This window comes from Canis aureus, chromosome 15 (genome assembly GCF_053574225.1).
Source record: "Canis aureus isolate CA01 chromosome 15, VMU_Caureus_v.1.0, whole genome shotgun sequence".
Classification (NCBI taxonomy): Eukaryota; Metazoa; Chordata; class Mammalia; order Carnivora; family Canidae; genus Canis; species Canis aureus.
The window spans coordinates 61993612-62016618 of NC_135625.1; the positions used below are offsets into that span (position 1 = coordinate 61993612).

General features: G+C 37.8%; 2 protein-coding genes and 1 pseudogene across 16 annotated transcripts in view; 1 reads left to right on the forward strand and 2 right to left on the reverse strand.

The window, feature by feature from the left end:
* LOC144285016 (uncharacterized) overlaps positions 1-23007 on the reverse strand; it is a 293890-nt gene that overhangs the window by 204968 nt on the left and 65915 nt on the right. The gene's annotated exons all lie outside the window — the stretch shown is intronic.
* LOC144285018 (small nuclear ribonucleoprotein E pseudogene) lies at positions 13750-14901 on the reverse strand (annotated as a pseudogene).
* On the forward strand, positions 18991-20007 carry TAS2R39 (taste 2 receptor member 39). The gene is given in 1 exon segment (XM_077850233.1): positions 18991-20007. A coding segment is annotated over 1 exon segment (1017 nt).

Genomic DNA, 23007 nt, shown 5'->3' on the forward strand with positions numbered 1-23007 from the left:
ATCAACAGTTATATCAGACAAAAATAAACCTTGAAAGAAATACTGGAATAAGAGTCAAAGAAGAACACTCCATAATCATAAGCAGAATAATCCAACAATAAGATATAACAGTTGTAAATATTTATGCACCCAACATAGGAATATCCAAATACATAAAGCAGGTAATAACATAAAGGAAGTAATAAATAGTAATACAATACTAATAGGGGACTTTAACACTTCACTTACATCATCCAAACAAAAAGCAACAAGGAAACAGTGGCTGTGAATGACATTGGGCCAGATGGATTTAACAGATTTATTCAAAACATTCCATCCTAAAGCAGCAGAATGCACATTCTTTTCAAGTACACATAGAATATTCTCCAGAATAAATCACAAAACAAGTCTTAACAAATTCAAAAAGATCAAGGTCATACCATGCATCTTTTCTGACCACAAAACTATGAAACGACAGACCAACCACAAGGAAACATCTGGAAAGAACCCAAATACATGGGGGTTAAATAATATGCTACTAAACAATGAACAAGTCAACAAGAAGTCAGAGGAAACACAAAAATACACAGAGACAAATTAAAATGAAAACACAACAGTCTAAAATCTTTGAGATGCAGCAAAAGCTGTACTAAGAGGGAAGTTTTTAGCAATATAGGCTTACCTCAAGAAACAAGAAAAATCTCAAACAACTTAACCTTACACCTAAAGGAGGTAGAGAGAAGAATGAACAAAACCCAAAACTACTAGAAGGAAGGAAATAATAAAAATGAGAGCAGAAATAAGTGAAACAGAAACTAAAAAGAATAATAAAACAGGTCAATGAAATCGGAGCTGGTTCTTAGAAAAGATCAACATAATTAGTAAACCTTTAGCCTTACTCATCAAAAAAAAAAAAAAAAGAGAGAGAGAGATAGAGAAAGAGAGAACTCAAATAAACAAAATCAGAAATAGAAATAACAAACCAACACCACAGAAATACAGAGGATTGTAACAGAATATTATGAAAAATGACATTCCAACAAATTGGACAACTTAGAAGAAATGGATAAATTTCTGGAAGCATATAACTTTCCAAAACTGAATCAGAAAGAAATAGAAAATTTGAATAGATCAACTACCAGCAATGAAATTCAATCTGTAATCAAAAAACTCCCAACAGGGGCACCTGGGTGGCTCAGTCAGTTAAGCATCTGCCTTCAGCTTGGGTCATGATCTCTAGTCCTGGAATCAAGCCCCACATCGGGTTTCCTGCTCAGTGGGAAGTCTGCTTCTCTCTCACTCTCTCTCCCTCACTCTCTCTCTTTCTCTCTCTGCCCCTCCCCATTGTGTTTCTCTCTCTCTCTCTCTCTGAAATAAATAAAATCTTAAAAAACAAAAAAACAAAAAAACTCCCAACAAACGAAAGTCCAGGACCAGATGGCTTCACAGGTGAATTCTACCAAATATTTGAAGGAAAGCTAATACCTATGCCTCTCAAACTATTCCAAAAAGTAAAAGAGGAAGGAAAACTTCCAAATACATTCTATGAGGAGCATTACCCTGACACCAAAACCAGATAAGGACACTACAAAAAGACAGAGAAAAAACTACAAGCCAAATTATCTCTGATGAGCATAGATGCAAAAATCCTCAACAAAATATTAGCAAATTGAATCCAACAATACATTAAAAAAAAAATCATTCACCACAATCAAGTAGGATTTATTCCCAGAATGTAGGGGTGGTTCAACCAACCAATGTGATACAGCACATCAACAAATGAAAGGGTAAAAACCATATGATCATTTCAATAGATGTAGAAAAAGCATTTGACAAATTACAACGTTGGTTCATGATAAAAACTCTTCAACAAAGAACGTTTAGAGGGAACATGCTTCAATATGATGAAACATGTTTCAACATAATATGAAAAGCCCACAGCTAATATCACACTCCATGGTGAAAAACTGACAGCTTTTTATTCAACACAGTACTGGAATTCGTAGACATAGCAATCAGAGAAGAAACAAAGTTCATCCAAATTGGGAAGAAAGAAGTAAAAACTTTCACTATTGGCAGATGACATGACACCACAAATAGAAAACCCTAAAAACTCCACCAAAAAACTAGTAATGTTGAAAAATGAATTCAACAAGGTCCCAGGATACAAAATCAATATGCAGAAATCTATTGTATTTATATATTAATAATGAAGTAACAAAAAGAGAAATTAACAATCCCATTTACGAGTGCACTAAAAATAATAAAATACCTAGGAATAAACTTGACCAAGGAGGTAAAAGACCTATACTCTGAAAATTATAAAGCCTTGATGAAAGAAATTGAAGATGACACAAACAAATAGAAAGTATTCCATGCTCATGGACTAGGAAAACCAATATTGTTAAAATGTCCATACTACCCAAAGCAATCTATGATTTAATGCAATCTTTATTGAAATACCAACAGCATTTTAACAGAACAAGGTCAAATAATTCTAAAATTTGTATGGAAACACAAAAGCCCTTGAGTAGCCAAAGCAATCATGAAAAAGAAAAATAAAACTAGAGGTATCACAATTTCAGATTTCAAGATATACTATGAAGTTGTAATCAAAACAGTATGGCATTGGCATAAAAACAGATACATAGATCAATAAAACAGACTAAAGAGACCAGAAAAAAAAATCCCATGATTAAATGGTCAATTACTCTTTGATAAAGGAGGCAAGAATATTTAATGGGAAAAAAAGTTTTTTCAACAAATGGTGTCTGGAAAACTGGACGGTCACATGCAAAAGAATGACACTGGACCGCTCTCTTACACTATATATAAAATAAACTCAGAATGGATTAAAACCTAAATGTGAGACCTGAAACTATAATAATCCTAGAAGAGACCACAGACAGTAATTTCTCCAACATCAGCTGTAGCGACATTTTTTTAGATATGTCTCCTGAGGCAAGAGAAACAAAATAAAAATAAACGGTTCTACATCAAAATAAAATACTTCTGCACAGCAAAGGAAACTATTGACAAAACGAAAAAGCAATCTTCTGAATGGCAGATGACATTTGCAAATGACATATTTGATAAGGGGTTTGTATCTAAAATATATAAAGAACTTATAAAACTGAACACCAAAAATAAATAAAAATCCAATTTAAAAATGGAAAGAAGACATGAACAGACATTTCTCCAAGGAAGACATATAGATGGCCAACGGATACATAAAAAGATGTTCAGTATCATTTATCATCAGGGAAATGCAAATCAAATGAGATATCACCTCACACTTGTCAGAATGGCTAAAATAAACAACACAAGAAACAAGTGTTGACAAGAAGTGGAGAAAAAGAAATCCTTGTGCATTGTTGGTGGGAATGCAAGCTGGTGCAGCCACTGTGGAAACAGTATGGAGGGTCCTCAAAAAATTAAAGATAGAATTAACCATATGATCTGGTAATTCTGCTACTAGGTATTTATCCAAATGTGACAATGCTAATTCAAAAAGATGTATGCAATGTATGCAATGCAATGTCACTATATGGAATATTAAGCATAGAAAAGAATGAAATCTTGCCATTTGCAACAACATGGATAGATCTAGAGAGTATATAATACTAAGGGAAATAAGTCAGAGAAAGACAGATACTATATGATTTCACTCATATGTGTAATGTAAGAAATAAAATAAATGAACAAAGATAAAAACAGACCAAAAGCCCAGACTCTTAACTATAGAGAACAATGTGGTGGTTACCAGAGGGGAGGTGGATGGGACGATAGATAAAACAGGTGATGGAGATTAAGAGTATCATTATCATGATGAGCACCGAGTAATGTATTAAATTTTTGAATCACTATACCGTACACCTGAAACTAATAGAACATTGTATATTAATTATGTCATAATTATTTTTTAAAAAAGAGATACTTCACTCTCTTAAAAAAAAAAATTGCCAGTATCTTGATGAGTAATCTTTTCCTTCCCATAGCAAGGACAGTCTTCAGTGCTTGCACTAAGGTGATACTTGACTCTGGTTACTGGCTAAAATCAATAAAGAGAAGATGTAGGGGCAGATTTCAAGACAAAACAAAAACCCATTTCAGGGGCATGGTCTCTAGACAAAAATGTTTGCTCTTTTGCAGCTCATCCTGATGCTTCAAACTCCAAATACGTTCTAATTGGAGCCCTCCGAGCTGTTGCTCAGACAATCTCATATGAAGTCACACTAGCAATTATCCTCTTCTCTGTACTACTAATAAACGGATCTTTTACACTATCCACGCTTATTATTACTCAAGAACATATATGACTAATCTTCCCCGCCTGACCCTTAGCCATAATATGATTTATCTCTACCCTAGCAGAAACTAACCGAGCCCCCTTTGACCTAACCGAAGGAGAATCTGAACTAGTCTCAGGATTTAACATCGAGTATGCAGCAGGCCCACTTGCCCTATTCTTCCTAGCAGAATATGCAAATATTATTATAATAAATATTCTTACAACAATTCTATTTTTCGGCGCATTCCACAACCCACTCATACCAGAGCTCTACTCCATTAATTTCACTACCAAAACAGTCCTCCTGACCATTTCTTTCCTATGAATTCAAGCATCATACCCTCGATTCCACTATGATCAACTAATACATCTTTTATGAAAAAATTTCCTACCCTTAACTCTAGCCCTGTGCATATGACATGTCGCCCTGCCTATTATCACTGCAAGCATTCCACCCCAAATATAAGAAATATGTCTGACAAAAGAGTTACTTTGATAGAGTAAATAATAGAGGTTCAAGCCCTCTTATTTCTAGAATAATAGGTTTTGAACCTAATCCTAAGAATTCAAAGATCTTAGTGCTACCAAACTTACACCATATTCTACAGTAAGGTCAGCTGAATTAAGCTATCGGGCCCATACCCCGAAAATGTTGGATCATATCCTTCCCGTACTAATAAAAAAAAAACCCATTCTCATTGCTAGCCTAACAACCGTTATAACCGGGACTATAATTGCCATACTAAGCTCACACTGATTATTAATCTGAATTGGATTTGAAATAAACATACTAGCCATTATCCCCATTCTCATAAAAAAATTTAACCCACAAGCCATAGAAGCATCCACAAAGTACTTCCTCACACAAGCCACCACCTCCATGCTCTTAATAATAGGTGTCACTATTAACCTATACTCCGGCCAATGAATACTTTCAAAAATCTCAAACCCTGCGGCATCCATCATAATAACCACTGCTCTAACAATAAAACTAGGCCTATCTCCATTCCACTTCTGAGTTCCCGAAGTAACACAAGGAATCTCACTCACATCAGGCATAATCCTGTTAACATGACAAAAAATTGCACCCCTGTCCATTCTCTATCAAATTTCATCATCCATTAACACTGACCTCTTAATACTAATAGCCCTTATGTCCGTATTAGTAGGAGGATGAGGCGGACTAAACCAAACCCAACTACGAAAAATTATGGCATACTCTTCCATCGCCCACATAGGATGAATAGCCACAATTATTATCTACAACCCCACACTAATAATTCTAAATCTAGCCCTCTACATCCTAATGACTCTCTCAACATTCATACTATTCACACTTAACTCATCTACCACAATGCTATCCCTGTCTCACACATGAAACAAACTCCCCCTAATCACCTCCATAATCCTAATCCTAATGCTATCTTTAGGAGGACTTCCTCCACTATCTGGCTTTATCCCTAAATGAATAATTATTCAAGAACTAACAAAAAATGACATAATTATTCTCCCAACACTAATAGCCATCACTGCCTTACTCAACCTATACTTCTACATGCGACTCACATACAGCACAGCACTTACCATATTCCCATCCACAAACAACTTAAAAATAAAATGACAATTTGAAAGTACAAAAAAGATAATCTTCTTACCTCCACTAGTCATTATCTCCACTATACTACTCCCACTAACACCTATACTATCTATCTTGGACTAGAAGTTTAGGTTAAATCAGACAAAGAGCCTTCAAAGCTCTAAGCAAGTATTATTTACTTAACCCCTGAAAAACAACACTAAGGACTGCAAGAATCTATCCTACATCAATTGAATGCAAATCAAATACTTTAATTAAGCTAAATCCTTACCAGATTAGTGGGCTTCCACCCCATGAAATTTTAGTTAACAGCTAAATACCCTAACAACTGGCTTCAATCTACCTTCTCCCGCTGCGTAGAAAAAAAAAAAGGCGGGAGAAGCCCCAGCAGTGTCTAGGCTGCTTCTTTGAATTTGCAATTCAGTATGAATAATTCACCAGATGACTTGGCAAAAAGAGGACATAAACCCCTATCTTTAGATTTACATTCTAATGCTTTTATCAGCCATTTTACCTATGTTCATTAACCGATGATTATTTTCCACTAACCACAAAGACATTGGTACTTTATATTTACTGTTTGGAGCATGAGCCGGTACAGTAGGCACTGCTTTAAGTCTTCTAATTCGAGCTGAACCAGGTCAACCTGGTTCCCTATTAGGAGATGACCAGATCTACAATGTAACTGTATCTGCCCATGCATTCGTAATAATTTTCTTTATAGTTATACCTATTATAATTGGGGGCTTCGGAAACTGACTAGTTCCACTAATAATTGGCGCCCCAGACATGGCATTCCCTCGAATAAATAACATAAGTTTCTGGTTGCTCCCCCCATCTTTCCTCCTCCAACTAGCATCTTCTATGGTAGAAGCAGGCGCAGGAACTGGGTGAACTGTATACCCCGCACTAGCCAGCAACCTGGCCCACGCAGGGGCATCAGTAGACCTAACAATTTTTTCCTTGCATTTAGCAGGGGCCTCCTCCATTCTTGGGGCAATTAATTTTATCACTACTATTATTAATATAAAACCCCCAGCCATGTCCCAATACCAAACCAATACCAAACTCCCTTGTTTGTATGGTCCATACTAATTACAGCAGTCCTATTGCTATTATCATTGCCTGTATTAGCTGCTGGAATTACAATACTTCTGACAGACCAAAATCTAAACACAACATTTTTCGATCCTGCTGGAGGGGGAGACCCCATTCTATACCAACACTTATTCTGATTTTTCAGGCACCCTGAAGTTTATATTCTAATTTTACCTGGATGTGGAATAATTTCCCATATCGTTATGTATTACTCAGAGAAAAAAGAGCCCCTTGGTTACATGGGTATGGTCTGAGCAATGATATCCATTGGGTTTCTAGGCTTTATTGTATGAACACATCATATATTTACTGTGGGAATAGATGTAGACACACGAGCATATTTTACATCTGCTACTATAATTATTGCCATCCCAACAGGGGTTAAAGTATTTAGCTGATTAGCAACACTTCATGGAGGAAATATCAAATGATCTCCTGCCATACTATGGGCTCTAGGATTTATCTTCCTATTCACAGTAGGTGGGTTAACAGGTAGTGTTCTAGCCAACTCATCCCTAGACATTGTACTTCATGACACATATTACGTAGTAGCCCACTTCCACTAAGTACTCTCAAAAGGAGCAGTGTTTGCTATTATGGGCGGATTTGCTCACTGATTCCCCCTATTTTCAGGATATACTCTTAATGACACTTGAGCAAAAATCCACTTTACATACACCAGTTAACAATGACCAACCAGTGACAATTACTAATCAAGTCCCATAACTATATAACGCCGCAATCCCCCCCATAGCTTCCTCACTAAAGAACCCTGAATACCCGGTATCATAAATAACTCAATCCCCCATCCCATTAAATTTCAACACCACCTCAACCCCATCATCCTTTAAGATATAGCAAGCAGTTAATAACTCAGACAGTAAGCCAGTAATGAAAGCGGCCAATACGGCCTTATTAGAAACTCAGACCTCAGGGTACTGTTCAGTAGCCATAGCAGTCGTATAACCAAAAACTACAAGCATACCTCCCAAATAAATTAAAAAGACTATCAGCCCTAAAAAAGATCCCCCAAAATTCAACACAATTGCACAACCAATCCCACCACTAATAATACAAGCCCACCATAAATAGGAGATGGCTTTGTAGCAAAACCTACAAAACTCATTACAAAAACAATACTTAAAATAAATACAATGTGTTATCATTATTCCTACATGGAATTTAACCATGACCAATGACATGAAAAATCATCGTTGTATTTCAACTATAAGAAGATTAATGACCAACATTCGAAAAACTCACCCACTAGCTAAAATTGTGAACAACTCATTCGTTGATCTTCCCACACCATCAAACATGTCAGCTTGATGAAACTTCAGATCCCTGCTAGGAGTGTGTCTCATTCTACAGATTCTAACAGATTTATTTTTAGCCATACACTACACATCAGGTACATCAACAACAGCCTTTTCATTAGTCACATCTGTCGAGACATCAATTATGGCTGAATTATCCATTATATACATGCAAACGGAGCCTCCATGTTCTTTATCTGCCTATTTATACATGTAGGATGAGGATTATACTACGGCTCCTACATATTCATAGAAACATGAAATATTGGAATTATTATTTTCTTTTAAAGATTTATTTATTTATTTATTTATTTATTTATTTATTTATTTATTTATTTATTTATGATAGAGAGAGCCAGAGACACAGGAGGAGGGAGAAGCAGGCTCCATGCCGGGAGCCTGATGTGGGACTCGATCCCAGGACTCCAGGACCACGCCCTGGGCCAAAGGCAGCCGCTAAACCGCTGAGCCACCCAGGGATCCCCTGGAATTATTCTCTTATTTGCAACCAAAGCCACAGCATTCATAGGTTACATCCTACCATGAGGACAGATATCTTTTTGAGGGGCAACAGTCATCACAAACCTACTCTTAGCAGTCCCCTACATCGGGAGCAACCTGGTCGAACGAATCTGGGGTGGTTTCTCGGTTGACAAAGCAACCCTAACACGATTCTTCGCATTCCACTTCATCCTCCCATTCATTATCGCAGCCCTAGCAATAGTCCATCTCCTGTTCCTGCACGAAACTGGATCCAACAACCCCTCAGGAATCATATCTGACTCAGACAAAATCCCATTCCACCCTTACTATACAATTAAAGACATCCTAGGGGCCTTACTCCTAGTTCTAGTACTAATGTCACTAGTTTTATTTTCACCAGACCTACTAGGAGACCCAGACAACTATATCCCTGTAAATCCCCTCAACACTCCCCCACACATTAAACCTGAATGGTATTTCCTATTTGCCTATGTCCTCCTACGATCTATCCCTAATAAGCTAGGAGGGGTGCTTGCCTTAGTGTTCTCTATCCTAATTCTAGCAATTATCCCCTTACTCCACACATCCAAACAGCCAGAATAATATTCCGACCTCTCAGTCAGTGCCTATTTTGATTACTAACAGCTGATCTACTCACACTAATATGGATCAGAGGGCAACCAGTAGAATACCCCTTCATTATTATCGGCCAAATCGCCTCCATTCTATACTTTGCTATCCTCCTAGTCCCGCTACCAGCTATCAGTATTATCGAAAACAATCTCCTAAAATGAAGAGTCTTTGTAGTATATTAATTACCTTGGTCTTGTAAACCAAAAATGGAGACTAATTATCCTCCCTAAGACTCAAGGAAGAAGCACCAGCTCCATCATCAGCACCCAAAGCTGAAATTCTTCTTAAACTATTCCCTGATAAAAAGCCTCCTCTATTCATATATTGCAACAACTCTATTGTGCTATGTCAGTATGTCCAAAAATTTTCTTTCCTCCCCCCATGTACGTCGTGCATTACTGGTTTTCGCCATGCATATAAGCATGTACATATTATTATATACTTACATGTAGACATAAATTGTTTATTCTACTTAACTTTTATTTACTATCGGGAAATACTTGATTGCACGTCACCTAGTCCAATAAGGGCTTAATCACCATGCCTCGAGAAACCATCAACCCTTGCACGAAGTGTCCCTCTTCTCACTCCGGGCCCATACTCATGTGGGGGTTTCTATATTGAAACTATACCTGGCATCTGGTTCTTACTTCAGGACCATACTTTTCTAACTCTAATCCTACTAATCTTCAGAGGTTCAGAGTTATCTTGAGGTCAATGTTTTCACTTGCATCTATACAAATCTCTCTATCCCAAGTCTCAGCATCTGTTTATTCCTTGTGTGGGTCCTGACTTTACAAGAAGAATCTTGCTAGGGTTGTGAATCCAGTCTTTTTAAAATCTGCTACCATTACAATGAAATCTCAGGCCTGATTCTTAGTACAATCGATTTTCATTAGGTGTACTGAAAATTGCAAAAGAAGAGGATATCTAAACTGCACTGAAGACGTTCTGATGTTGACACCAATCTCGAGTTGATCATTGACCTGCCTGACCTTGTCATTTCTTCTGGGTTTGTTTCTACAGACAATAGCTATGTGGCATTGGATAATGCCACAACCCTTATAATTACTCTTATCCACATATTATTCGAACACTACCTATATACCATATCAACTTATCAAAAGTTAAAGTCTAAATATTTTGATGCTACAGTATGCCATGTGTTATCCCCACTTCACTTAATACCTGTAGTGGAGTCTTTGTTGCTCTATAGCATGTTGATTGATTCAAATTTGGAATCACACTTTCAGTGAGGAAATGACACAAGAGAAAGAAGAAAGTACAGGGTGAGCTAATGACAGGTTTCCACTGTGGATAATTAGAATCCAAGTATTCTGGAATCTCTGAAGTTTTCCCTCTTGAAGAACAAAGAGTTGGGCTATTCTTCCATTGGCTCCCCTCCATTATTGCTTGATAGCTATTTTCCCAGAGCATTAATTCCCAGCCATACTATGTCCTACATTTCAAGAGATCCTCCAAGGATGGAGTTGCAGGCATCTGCAGCAAGAAGCCTTAGATTTACTGTCAGTTTCTTGTCCTTATCCCTCAAACCCTACTATATCTGTGTGCTCTGAATCCCACCTGACCTTATCTGTGTGTTGGAAAACCTCAGTTTTTCACCTATATATGGAAAACCCCAGATTTTCCCTACTATGGTTTCACTCCTGTGTGTCTTCTTTACTTTTACACTACTGCGTGTGTGTGTGTGTGTGTGTGTGTGTTGGTGGCTGAGGGGGTTCCCCACACCAAGAAATTTTCTGTAACACTAGCTAGATGCCCTACAATTCAACTTAGTTCTGACACTATCTACCCAGAAATAGTATCAGATCCCACAGGTTAAGGTGTCAGTCCCAACAAGGCTGTCCACCCCATTTCAGATGCCAATTACAAATTCAGGTTGTCACCTATACTTCTAACCAATTGGCTATAAGTCAGAGATTCCCATGACCCCCTTCTCAGGTTCAATTAATTTGCTAGATCATCTTACAGAACTCAGGAAAACACTTTGCTTATATTTTCCAGTATATTAAAAAAAGCACACAATAAAGCATACAGATGAACATCCAGACAAAAGAGATGTGGAAGGCAAGGTATGTGAGAAGAGGCACAGAGCTTCCATACCCTCTCCAGGAATGCCTCTTTCCTAGCACCTCTACATGTTCACCAACCTGGAAGATCTCTGAACTCTGTCCTTGTGGGGTTTTATGGAGGCTTCATACATAAGCATGGTTCATTAAATCACTGGCCATTAATGGGCATCTGGCTGGCTCAGTGGTTGAGGGTCTGCTTTTGGCTCAGGTTGTGATCCCAGAGTCTGCTTCTCCCTCTGCTTAAGTCTCTGCTTCTCTCTGTGTGTATCTCTCATGAATAAAAAAAATCACTGGCCTTTAGTGACTGATTCAACTTCCAGCCTCTCACTCCTCCCTAGAGATGTTAGGGAAGAGGAAAACTAAAAGCTCCAACCTCCTAACCGCAAAGTTTCAGTTCTGGCAATCAGTCCCCATCTTTAGTTGGATTTTCCGAAAGTCACCTCATTAACCTAATAAAAGACACCTTTATCACTCTCATCACAAGAAATTCTAAGGGTTTTGGAACTGTGAGCCAGAAAATATGGATGGACGAAGACCAAATATACACTAGAAATGTATTTTGGTCATGTAAATGAGCAAATGTACGTTTCTTATAAATTATAATGCCATAATCTGTATCTCTGTACTGGTGGGCTTCTTTAAAAATATATGGAAGACCACTCTGCCCACACACATAGCAGGTTGGAAGGGCTTGGTGGGGATGGGAACACCACAACCCTAGGGCGCAACCCTCAATCAATGACAGGGAAATTGGCATGGATATACCTGAGCTCTTATGTCTCTGGAGTGTAATACTCATGAGTCACATGTTTTAACAATCTGCCAGAGATTCCCCTCAGGATTAAGCTTGTCTTCTACCTGACAACTGGCTTAATAATGTACCCTTTATTTATTACATTCCTCTGTGTATATCAATATACACACTCCCCTGCATTCCCCAAACTTTCCAAAAAAGCTAACAAACACCTTCATTCAAATCTTTGTCTGAAAGTCAGCCCCTGGAGGAACATAAACTAAGATGAAGTTTCCAGGGTGTTTAAGAATCGTGATTGCTGAGAACATGTGTCCAGAGTACCAACAGCAACTCTCACAGAAAGGACAGGAAGAAAAAGAATACTATTGATCCTATCAGATAGCAGGGGCATGCATAAAATAGATCCAAAACATTGTGATGTGTCTCTTTTGGTATAGCCATTTTTGCTAAGGTCGTATTTTAATAAGCTCTAACAACAAAATCAAAAGAAAGTATTGAAATTTTAGTCATGTGATAGGGTCAGAAATGGGGTGAAATTTTCATTCCTTTTGTAGGAAAACTGCATAAAACAAAGAGCTAAATAGTTACCCAAAATCTACGCATTGGAAAAGGTCATACATGACCTTTGGCACCAATGTACACCTAATACCAACAACATCAGCACTGGACAGGAATTCTAGTTCTGGATTGGGAAGCCAGAGGGCCAGGAAAAGGTGACTGACATACTGTAGAATAGCCAGACAGGGAGGGGTGACCATGGAAAGAGGACAGAATCCTTGGTCCAAGGTGAAACTCCAAAGCCAAATTGTAAGACAGACTAGAAACTAATGATTAGGCACAATGTTTCAGGTAAGCAAGATGAATAAGCTCCAGAGTGCTGTGGTTCAACCTGAACCTATGGTCAACAACAATATTGCACTGTGGATATTAAAATCTATTAAGAGTTTGGTCTCATGGTAAGTGTTCTTGCCACAAGAAAAAGAATTTTTAAAAGAAATATAATGCCGATCTAATATTAAACTAATAGAAGTCTTTAAAAGAGGCAAAATTTTTTAGAGGCAGGAATGAAACGATGAAAAGTAAATAGGAAAAGTAACCAAATAGGAAACTTGCAAAAGAAAAATATGCTTGCTGAAGTTTTTTAAGATGCAAAGATAAAAATGAATAGTCTATTTAAAAAAAAGATGCAAAGAAAGTTAGCAAACTGTGAAAGGGACCCAATAAATAAAATATTTGTAAATTAAAAGGTAATAGAGCCAGAGAAGAGCCCTATGAGCCTATTAGTTTGTGCCTTTTGCTCCAGCACTCTGTACAATTTATCATTTGTCCCATACTTAAGTTTTTAAAATAAAAGCAATCCCACAGCATTTATTGTCTTCTGGTAATAACATAAAAGCAATCAAAACAATACGAACAAATGTTTTAGAATTACACTCCCAACAAAGGACATCTGAAAAAACAAACTACATGGCTTTCTCAAGAATTCCTCACTTCATCGATTATTTCTAGTTGGAGACACTTTGGAGTAGGGTAATGGAGTATCTCCTTTTAGCATGATCCGACCCAGTTGTTTTCTTGACTTTGTTTTAAAATGAATTTCTTCAGCGTCATCTAATAGGTTCATGTACTCATCAAAACCAATGATATAGCCCTCTATCTGCATGTTCACTTGCTCATTAAGCCATACTTGAATCTGAGATCTATTTTGCAAGTATCTCTAGCTGAGGTTGATGGGCTGAAAAATCACCTTCTGCACTTTTTGGCCCTGGCCACAGCACACCATAGTGGAATCTGAAAAAGACCATATACTACCTCAGAAAGCAACTTCTGGCACATCCTATATTTAAAAATTTTAATTAGTTGCATTAAAACATACCAGGATGAAAAAAAATAAAAAATAAATAAAACATACCAGGATGGGTTTGGTACTTTCACTTTGTACTTCAACTCCTGCCCAGGTCTTCTCTAGTTGTATGAGATGCTGCACTAAAACCCAACTGGCTTTACCCTACATTTCCCAGAAATAACAGGACTAATAACCTCTTTTGAAGGACAGTATCCAGGGAACTTACTGCAAAAACAAAGTGCCCTCATTAGTGAGTGGTTTGGGACATCTAGCTTTAGATGGTAGTAAAAAAGCAAAAATACTGCTGTTCTTGCCAGCTGTACCCATTAGCAGTACACAGCTCATGAGATATTCATGAAGCCTGTAAGCTGCCAGTTGGTGAAAACAATGAAGAAAGTGAGAAATTACAGCTTAGGTGAAACGTGTATAAAAAACAGAGACTGAGCAGCCCTGCCATAGAGCATGTAAAGAGTGGTCTGAATGTTCCTGATATGATAATTTGTCGCTATTTGTATGTGGTGTAAATCTACAACTAGTTATTTGTTTTATTTTTTTACTTTTTCATGATAAACCTTTTGTCATAGATGAGTTAAAAAAAATAAGTGTTTGGCAATAAAAAATTAAGTACTAAATTTTCATTTAAGAAAATTGATGATCGGGGGTCCCTGGGTGGTTCAGCGGTTTAGCGCCTACCTTTGGCCCAGGGCATGATCCTGCAATCCCGGGATCCAGACCCACATCAGGCTCCCTGCATGGAGTCTGCTTCTCCCTTTGCCTGTGCCTGTGCCTCTCTCTCTCTCTCTGTGTGCCTCTCATGAATGAATGAATGAATGAATAATGAATGAATGAATAAAATATTTTTTAAAAGGAAATTGATGATGAATATGCTTGTTGTCACTTACCATCTATTATGCAGGCTATGATAATATCACTGACCACATGAAAACCCTCAACCTAAATCTGCTATAGGAGCAGCAGCATCTACTTCAAAAGTTACTTGTTACTTTAAAAAATTAGACCTAAAGATGACATTAATGTACATCTGTAGAAGGTGCATTTCATTTTTATCTCTCAGTAGAGCATGTCCTTTAATTTTGGTCAAATACCTTTAGCTAGATTAAGAAAAAAGAGAGAAGATCCAATAAAATCAGAAATAAATGAGGAAATATTGCAACTCTTACCACAGAAATAAAAAGAATCCTAAGAGACTATCATGAACAAGTATGTGCCAACAAAATGAATAAACTGGAAGAAAATGGATAAATTCCTAGAACCATATAATCTATCAAGACTGAATCATAAAGAAATAGAAAATCTGAACAATATTAATAACATGTAAGGAGATTGGATAAGTAATCAAAAACCTCCCAACAAAGTCCAGGACCTGATGGTTTCACCGCTAAATTCTAAAGAAGAATTGATGCTAAATCCTTCTCAAACTCTTCAAAAAACTGAAGAGGAGGATACACTTCTAAACTCATTTTATGGGGCTAGCATGAGTCTAGGAAAGCCAGACAAAGACACTATAAGAAAAGAAAACTATAGGCCAGTATTTCTGATAAACATAGATACAAAAATCCTTAACAAAATACTAGCAAACCAAATTCAACACCATATTAAAAGAATCATTCACTGTAAACAAATGGACTTATCCCTGGGATGCAAAGATAATTCAACATAAGCAAATCAATCACTGTGATATACCATATTAACAGAATGAAGGGTAAAAATAATGTGATCATCAAAATAGATAGAGAAAAGCAATTAACCAAGTACGACGCTTTTTAATGATAGAAACAAACTATATATAAATGGAATGTATTTCTGCGTAACAAAGGCCATAAATGACAAACCACAGCTAACATCATACTTAGCAGTAAAAAATAGAACGTTTTTCCTCTAAGATCAGGAATAATACAAAGATTCTCCACTCTCACCACTTCTGTTCAGCAAAGTACTGGAAGTCCTAGCCATAGGAATCAGGCAATAAATAATAGGCATCCAAATCAGAAAGGAAGAAGTAAAATGCTAACATTTACAAGTTTTTTGTACATATACCAAAAAGGAATTGAAAGCCATTCATGTTGGGCCCCTTAGCAGAAGAAAATTCCCAGTATTATGACCTTAGATTTATGTCATATTTATCAGTCTTTCAAATAGAAAAATCGGTTAATCCAAATATTAGATTGTGTTCCCACAATTCATGAATTATAAGCAAAGCTTTTGGAAGTTCTTTCTGTTTGAAGATAAAGTAGCTGACATTATGATGTGTACTACTGAAACTTATTTTAAAAGATTAACATTGAGAATAAAAATTGGTAGTTCATAATACGAACACAAATTTTAGTGGAGTACCATGTTGCATTAAAAACAAATATTCTTGGGGCACCTGGGTGGCTCAGTCAGTTGGGGTATCAACTCTTGATTTAGGCTCAGGTCATGCTCTCAGGGTCTGGGATCAAGCCCCACATCAGGCTCCTTGGCCAGCAGGGAATCTGCTTGGGATTCTCTCTCTCTTTCTCTCTCTCTCTGCCCCTCCCCACCTTACTCTCTTTCTCTCTTTTTTTTCTCTGTCTCTCAAATAAATAAATCTTTTAAAAATATATTCTCATTAAAATAAGAAATCTGAAAAAAAATAAATCTGTGAAACAGAAAGAGAATTGGAATTGTTTGTGGTACAAGTCATAATTCAAATGGCATTCAAACAAGTGGAGCTACTTTACCAATCAAAATAGAAGCTGTAGGTGACAAGATTTGCAAATATTTTTATATAAGCAGAGTAATTGGCCTACAAAATTTGTATGATGAACCTCATACTGGATACCAAAAAATACTTCAGCATGGCAATATACACTATCTCCCATTGCTTCTTCTCAATAGTCATACTTTAGATATGTTTGAATCTTTAAAGAACTGTTTAGGGCAGCCCCAGTGGCGCAGCGGTTTGGCGCCGCCTGCAGCCTAGGGCATGATCCTGGAGACCCAGATCGAGTCCCACATCAGGCTCCCTGCATAGAGCCTGCTTTTCCCTCTGCCTGTGTCTCTGCCTCCCTCTCTCTCTCTCTCCCTCTGCCTGTGTCTCTGCCTCCCTCTCTCTCTCTCTCTATTTCTCTCTCTGTGTCGATCATGAATAAATAAATACAACCTTAAAAAAAAAAAGAACTGTTTAATAAATGAATTTAAATATACTTACTACTTACAGCCCATTGACAAGTCCTTGAAACAGGCAGAGTGACCTTCCTCTAGGGACTCAAGTGCCTTGATGTTGACACTTTGCTAAGGGTGAAAGTTAATCTTAGCCCTACCCCCAGGACCTTGTAAGTCTATTTTAACATATAAAAATTCCTTTGGAAAATTCCTTTATCTCTACCCCTCAAGATACGTGTTAGCAATCATCCCCCAATCATATCACTCACTGATATACATCTGAAGAGTCTCATAACTAAGGTTTTGACAGTTACAAATGACCTTTTCCTTAAAACGGCTAGCCCCCTCAAGATCCTGGAAACCTTGTTTCCAAAATTCCTTAGAGACTTAGGCTATCCCCAACCCCCTCCCAACTTGAAAGTATATAATAGACCACTCCTCATAACCCCAGTGAACTCTTTCTGCCCACAGGTCCTGTTCCTGTGCTTTAGTAAAACCACCTTTTTGCATCAAAGATGTTTCAAGAATTCTTTCTTGGCCATTGGCTTAGAAACCTAGCATCTTTCCTATATCAATTAAGGATTGATCCCTTAATCCATGGGATCTGATATTATCTCCAGGTAGTTAAGGTCTGAATTGAGTTAGAATGTAGGACACCCAGCTGGTGTCACAGAATGGCTTGGTGTGGAAAAATAGAATAAAGAACCCACACATGTGGTGACCAGAAGTGTCAGAAGTGAAGTGTTCTGTGTAATAGCAAAATCTCACAAACAGAGAGCTGGGTTATTATTTTTTTTTTTACTCAATTATTCTTCCTTTAAACAGCAAAGACATCATAAAAGATTAACAGGAAAAAAAAATGTTACAGTCAAGTCAACCCTGAATTTAGTCTTTGGCACACACTAAAATATCCACAGGTCCAGGAAGTATAAACAGTGGGGAAGAACATGGACTCTGGGACCAGGTGACTTGGGTTAGAATCTCAACTCTGTCTCTCTCTAGGTGTATGACTTTGGCCTTAGTTGTCTCATTTACAAAATGTAGATAATAAAAGTACAGTCTTTTTAAAAATTTTTATTTATTAATTCATGAGAGACACAGGGAGAGAGGCAGAGACATAAGCAGAGGGAGAAGTTGGCTCCCTGTGAGGAGCCTGAAACAGGGCTCTGTCCCAGAACCCCAGGACCATGACCTGAGCCAAAGGTAGACACTGAACTGCTGAGTGACCTCAATGCCCCAATAAAAGTAATCTCAAAAAAAAAAAGTATACTCTTCATTGGGTTGCTGTGAAGCTTAAATATGTTAATATATAGTGCTTGAAAAGTGCCTAGCACATAATCAGAACTATATGTCTCTATCTCTAGAATTTTTATTATTGCTACTACTATTATTATTTTTTGTCATTTTCAATCAGTTCTCTGCGGTCACAAGTGAAACTAAGTTAAATGGTGATCTGGTGGGTAGATGTTCAACTTAACTGGTGCTAGTAAAGGCCACAGTTCTCAAGGTGATATTAGTGGTTTATAAAGGAGCATCTACTCAAGTCCTCCCCTGGGTCCCATAACTAAACTAATACCAACAAATCCAAATGGACATGGAAGAGAATTAGAAAGCAAATTCTTCCATCATTTGCATCTCCAGATTTAGAGCTAAGAATTCTGAGATAAACAAATGGAGTAAATTTGGAAATGATGCATCAAAAACTTCCTCCTATGACATGAAGAGTGGGAGCTATCAAGGATCTGCCTAACAAATGCTAGAGAGACATCTCCCTCCAGACACCAAAGAGGGATAACAACTCAGGATGATGGAAACCTGCAATCCCCCAGAAAATGAATTGTCACCATTTGGCATCCTCTCTATTTTAACAATTATAGGCACTGAATGCATCGTTGGTATCATTGCAAATGGGTTCATCATGGCTATAAATGCGGCTGAATGGATTAAAAATAAGACAGTTTCCACAAGTGGCAGAGTCCTGTTTTTCTTGAGTGCATCCAGAATAGCTCTCCAAAGCTTCACAATGCTAGAAATTACCTTCAGTTCAACATCCCCACGTTTTTATAATGAAGATGTTATGTATGACACATTCAAAGTAAGTTTCATGTTCTTAAATCATTGTAGCCTCTGGTTTGCTGCTTGGCTCAGTTTCTTCTACTTCGTGAAGATTGCTGATTTCTCCCACCCCCTTTTTCTCAAGCTGAAGTGGAGAATTTCCAGACTGATGCCCTGGCTTCTGTGGCTTTCAGTGTTTATTTCCTTGGGCTACAGTATGCTCCTCTCCAATGACATCTACACTGTGTATTGTAACAATTCTTCTATCCCCTCTTCCAACTCCACTAAGAAAAAATACTTCACTAAGACCAATGTGGTCAACCTGGTTCTTCTCTATAACCTGGGGATCTTCATTCCTCTAATCATGTTCATCCTTTCGGCCACCCTGCTGATCATCTCTCTCAAGAGACATACACTACACATGGAAAGCAATGCCACTGGCTGCAGGGACCCCAGCATGGAGGCTCACATAGGGGCCATCAGAGCGACCAGCTACTTTCTCATTCTCTATATTTTCAATTCAGTTGCTCTATTTCTCTATATGTCCAACATCTTTGATATCAACAGCTCCTGGAATATTTTGTGCAAATTCATCATGGCTGCCTACCCTGCTGGTCACTCCATTCTGCTGATTCAGGACAACCCTGGGTTGAGAAGAGCCTGGAAGCGGCTTCAGCCTCAAGTTCATTTTTACCTAAAAGAGCAGACTCCATGACCGACATCCACAGAATACCAGAATAGCCCAACCAGAATAGCCCAACCTTTTTCTCACCTAGACCCCTCTCCTCCCACCTCCTTTTTTCCCCAAGCCTGATCTGATCCTTTTACCTGATATATTTTTTTATATACAGAAGCCTGATCTTTGTCTCTCTCTTTTGCTTCATGGGTACAATCAGAGGGATGTTTGACATAATATTTATTGAGCCTTCTATTTCTACTTCCCCTTGCTCCATCTAAAGCAGTGATTCTACACATTGGGATCTCTGGGAGAGATTTTTGAGAATACCAATGTCCAAGTCTGACCCTAGATCAATTAAGTCAGAATTTTCAGCTTTGGAACTTAGACAATTCTTTTAAGTTCTCAAGGTGATTGTTTTCTAAAACCTAAAACAAAAATTTTTAAGATGCTCAGACTGGCTTATAACAAGAGAAAAATTAAGACTATTTTGAGATATAATTTTTTACCTATAAGATTAGCAAAGATCAAAAAGTTTGGTAACACTGTGTGTGATTATGAGGACCAGGTAATCTCATGAACTGATGGAAATATTAATTGCTGCTTCCTCAAGTACAGTTTAGTAATGCTTATGAAGTATATACTTTTATTTAGCAATTTTACCTGGGGCGATCGATTTATCTTATACTTGAGTACAAGAAAATAGATACGTACCAGTTACTTTTTGCAATATTTTGCATCTAAGATGACCATATTCATTATTAAATGGAGCAACATTGGGGGTAGCAACTAATGTTGAACCACCAATCTCCAGAAGCTAATCTATGATAAATTCACCAAATAACAGTTATCCTACTTTCTCTTCTATCTGCAAAGAATTAGATTAAATTCCCCCTGAAATAGAGGCACTGTTTCTTTTTCTTTTCAAGAAGATGCAGAGACTCTTCTTAAAAGTTCTCATTTTCTGAACTTTAATGTCCATGGGCTTCTAAGACAAGATAAATAAAGGCAAAAGAGCAAAATTCAAAAAAAGCCCTTGTAATTTTGAAATGCTTAATCCCAGAAAGAGGCACTACAGACCACTTGAGTCTATTCAGGGCAGGTCCTGGACTTCATACTGCATCGTTCCTCATGACCTGGAGGGCAAAGGGCCACCATCCTGAGAGAAGAAAGGGTGAACTACTACCCTCCTTGGTTTCATAACCAGTCTATAGGACAATCTGTAAACCTAGACACTTCAGGGGAGTCCTAACTGGGCCAAAGACATAACCGTGCTGGCCAGTAGTTCTCACATGTGCCATCCTTAAAATCTACCAGCAAGTAAATATGACTGACTTGCTGTTGAAACCATGAAAGTCTTCCAGAAAGGAACAGGACTATTCCAGGTGTGAGACATACATCACTGTCTGTCATTTGATCTCTATCGAGGATTTTGTTGTTTAAAAAAAAAAAAGTATTTGGTATTCAAAATGATGGCATGTTTCCTTGTACCTTAACAAATAGATTCTGAATAATATACTGGATGCTAAGAAAACTGGTAAACCTGTTTTGTAAACATTCTCAGGGGCTGAAGACATTAAGTCAGCAATTATCAAAACATAGTCATGGGCAGCTGGATAAAGAGCATCAAAGCCATCACCTATGAGAAAATATTGATGGAAATGATTGCTCACTGAGCAGCTCCCAAAACCGAGTAATGGATCATTGAGGAAGTACATGTCACACATCACAATTGTTTTGTCACTATTTCCTGGTAATGTAGAGGTTTATTTTCTTGTAAAATAGCCCAATTTCTACAAAGCTGTCTATGCCAAGCATCTTAACTCAATTCTCACATGTGGCTTTTTAAAAATGAGATTGTCAGGGTCCCTGGGTGGCTCAGTGGTTGAGCATCTGCCTTTGGCTGAGGTCAGGATCTTGGATCCTGGGATGGAGCCCCACATCTGGCTTCATGCTCAGCAGTGTGCCTGCTTCTTCCTCTCCCTCTCTCCCTCCCTGCTGCTTGTGCTTTCTCTCTCTCTCTCTCAAATAAATAAAATCTTTTTTTAAAAAAAAAATAAACATGAGATTGCCATTACTTACAAAAGAAATAATATTTACTACTTATTTCTAAATCTCCACCCAAAGATTACAGAAGTGAAACTAGAGTTGTTTCAAGTTTATTTTTATTTAATTATTATTACTACTATCAAAATAATACCAGCTTTTGGCCAAGAAGCAAACAAATGTTGAAAAAGTCTTTTGTGAAAATAAGTCTCCTGCCTCACCCTTATTTCCACCTCTCACAAGCAACAATTCTATTCATTTATGGCTTTACTTTTTGTGGTGGCTACCTTCAAAGCTCTGAATGCATGCACACACATGCATTGTTTTATCCCAAATTTTGAGAATTGCATTAATTTTAGCTTACTTTCATTGCTTTTATTTATTTATTTTTTATTTATTAATGAGAGAGAGAGAGCAGCAGAGACACAGGCAGAGGGAGAAGCAGGCTCCCTGCAGGGAACCCGACATGGAACTCGATCCCAGCTCTCCAGGATCAGGCCCTGGGCTGAAGGTGGCACTAAACCGCTGAGCCACCCAGGCTGCCCCCTCTCATTGCTTTTAAATTATTGAATGATCATTCTACATTTCAATGTCTTGCTCTTCATGTACAGTCAATGCCTACCAACTCTGCATTATATAAAAAGAGTATGTTGGTGCTCCTTATCCTTCCACTACTCCCTTTTCCTTCCTTCTTTCCTTCCTTCTTTCCTTCTTTCCTTCTTTCTTTCTTTCCTTCTTTCCTTCCTTCCTTCCTTCCTTCCTTCCTTCCTTCTTTCTTTCTTTCCTCCTTTCTTTCTTTCTTTTATTTATTTATTCATGAGAGACACACAGAGAGAGGCAGAGACATAGGCAGAGAAAGAAGCAGACTCCCTGGAGGACCCCGATGTGGGACTTGATCCTTTGACTCCAGGATTATGAACTGAGCCAAAGGCAGATGCTCAAGCACTGAGCCAGCCAGGTGTCCCTCCCTTTTCCACCTTCTAACTTTCTGAA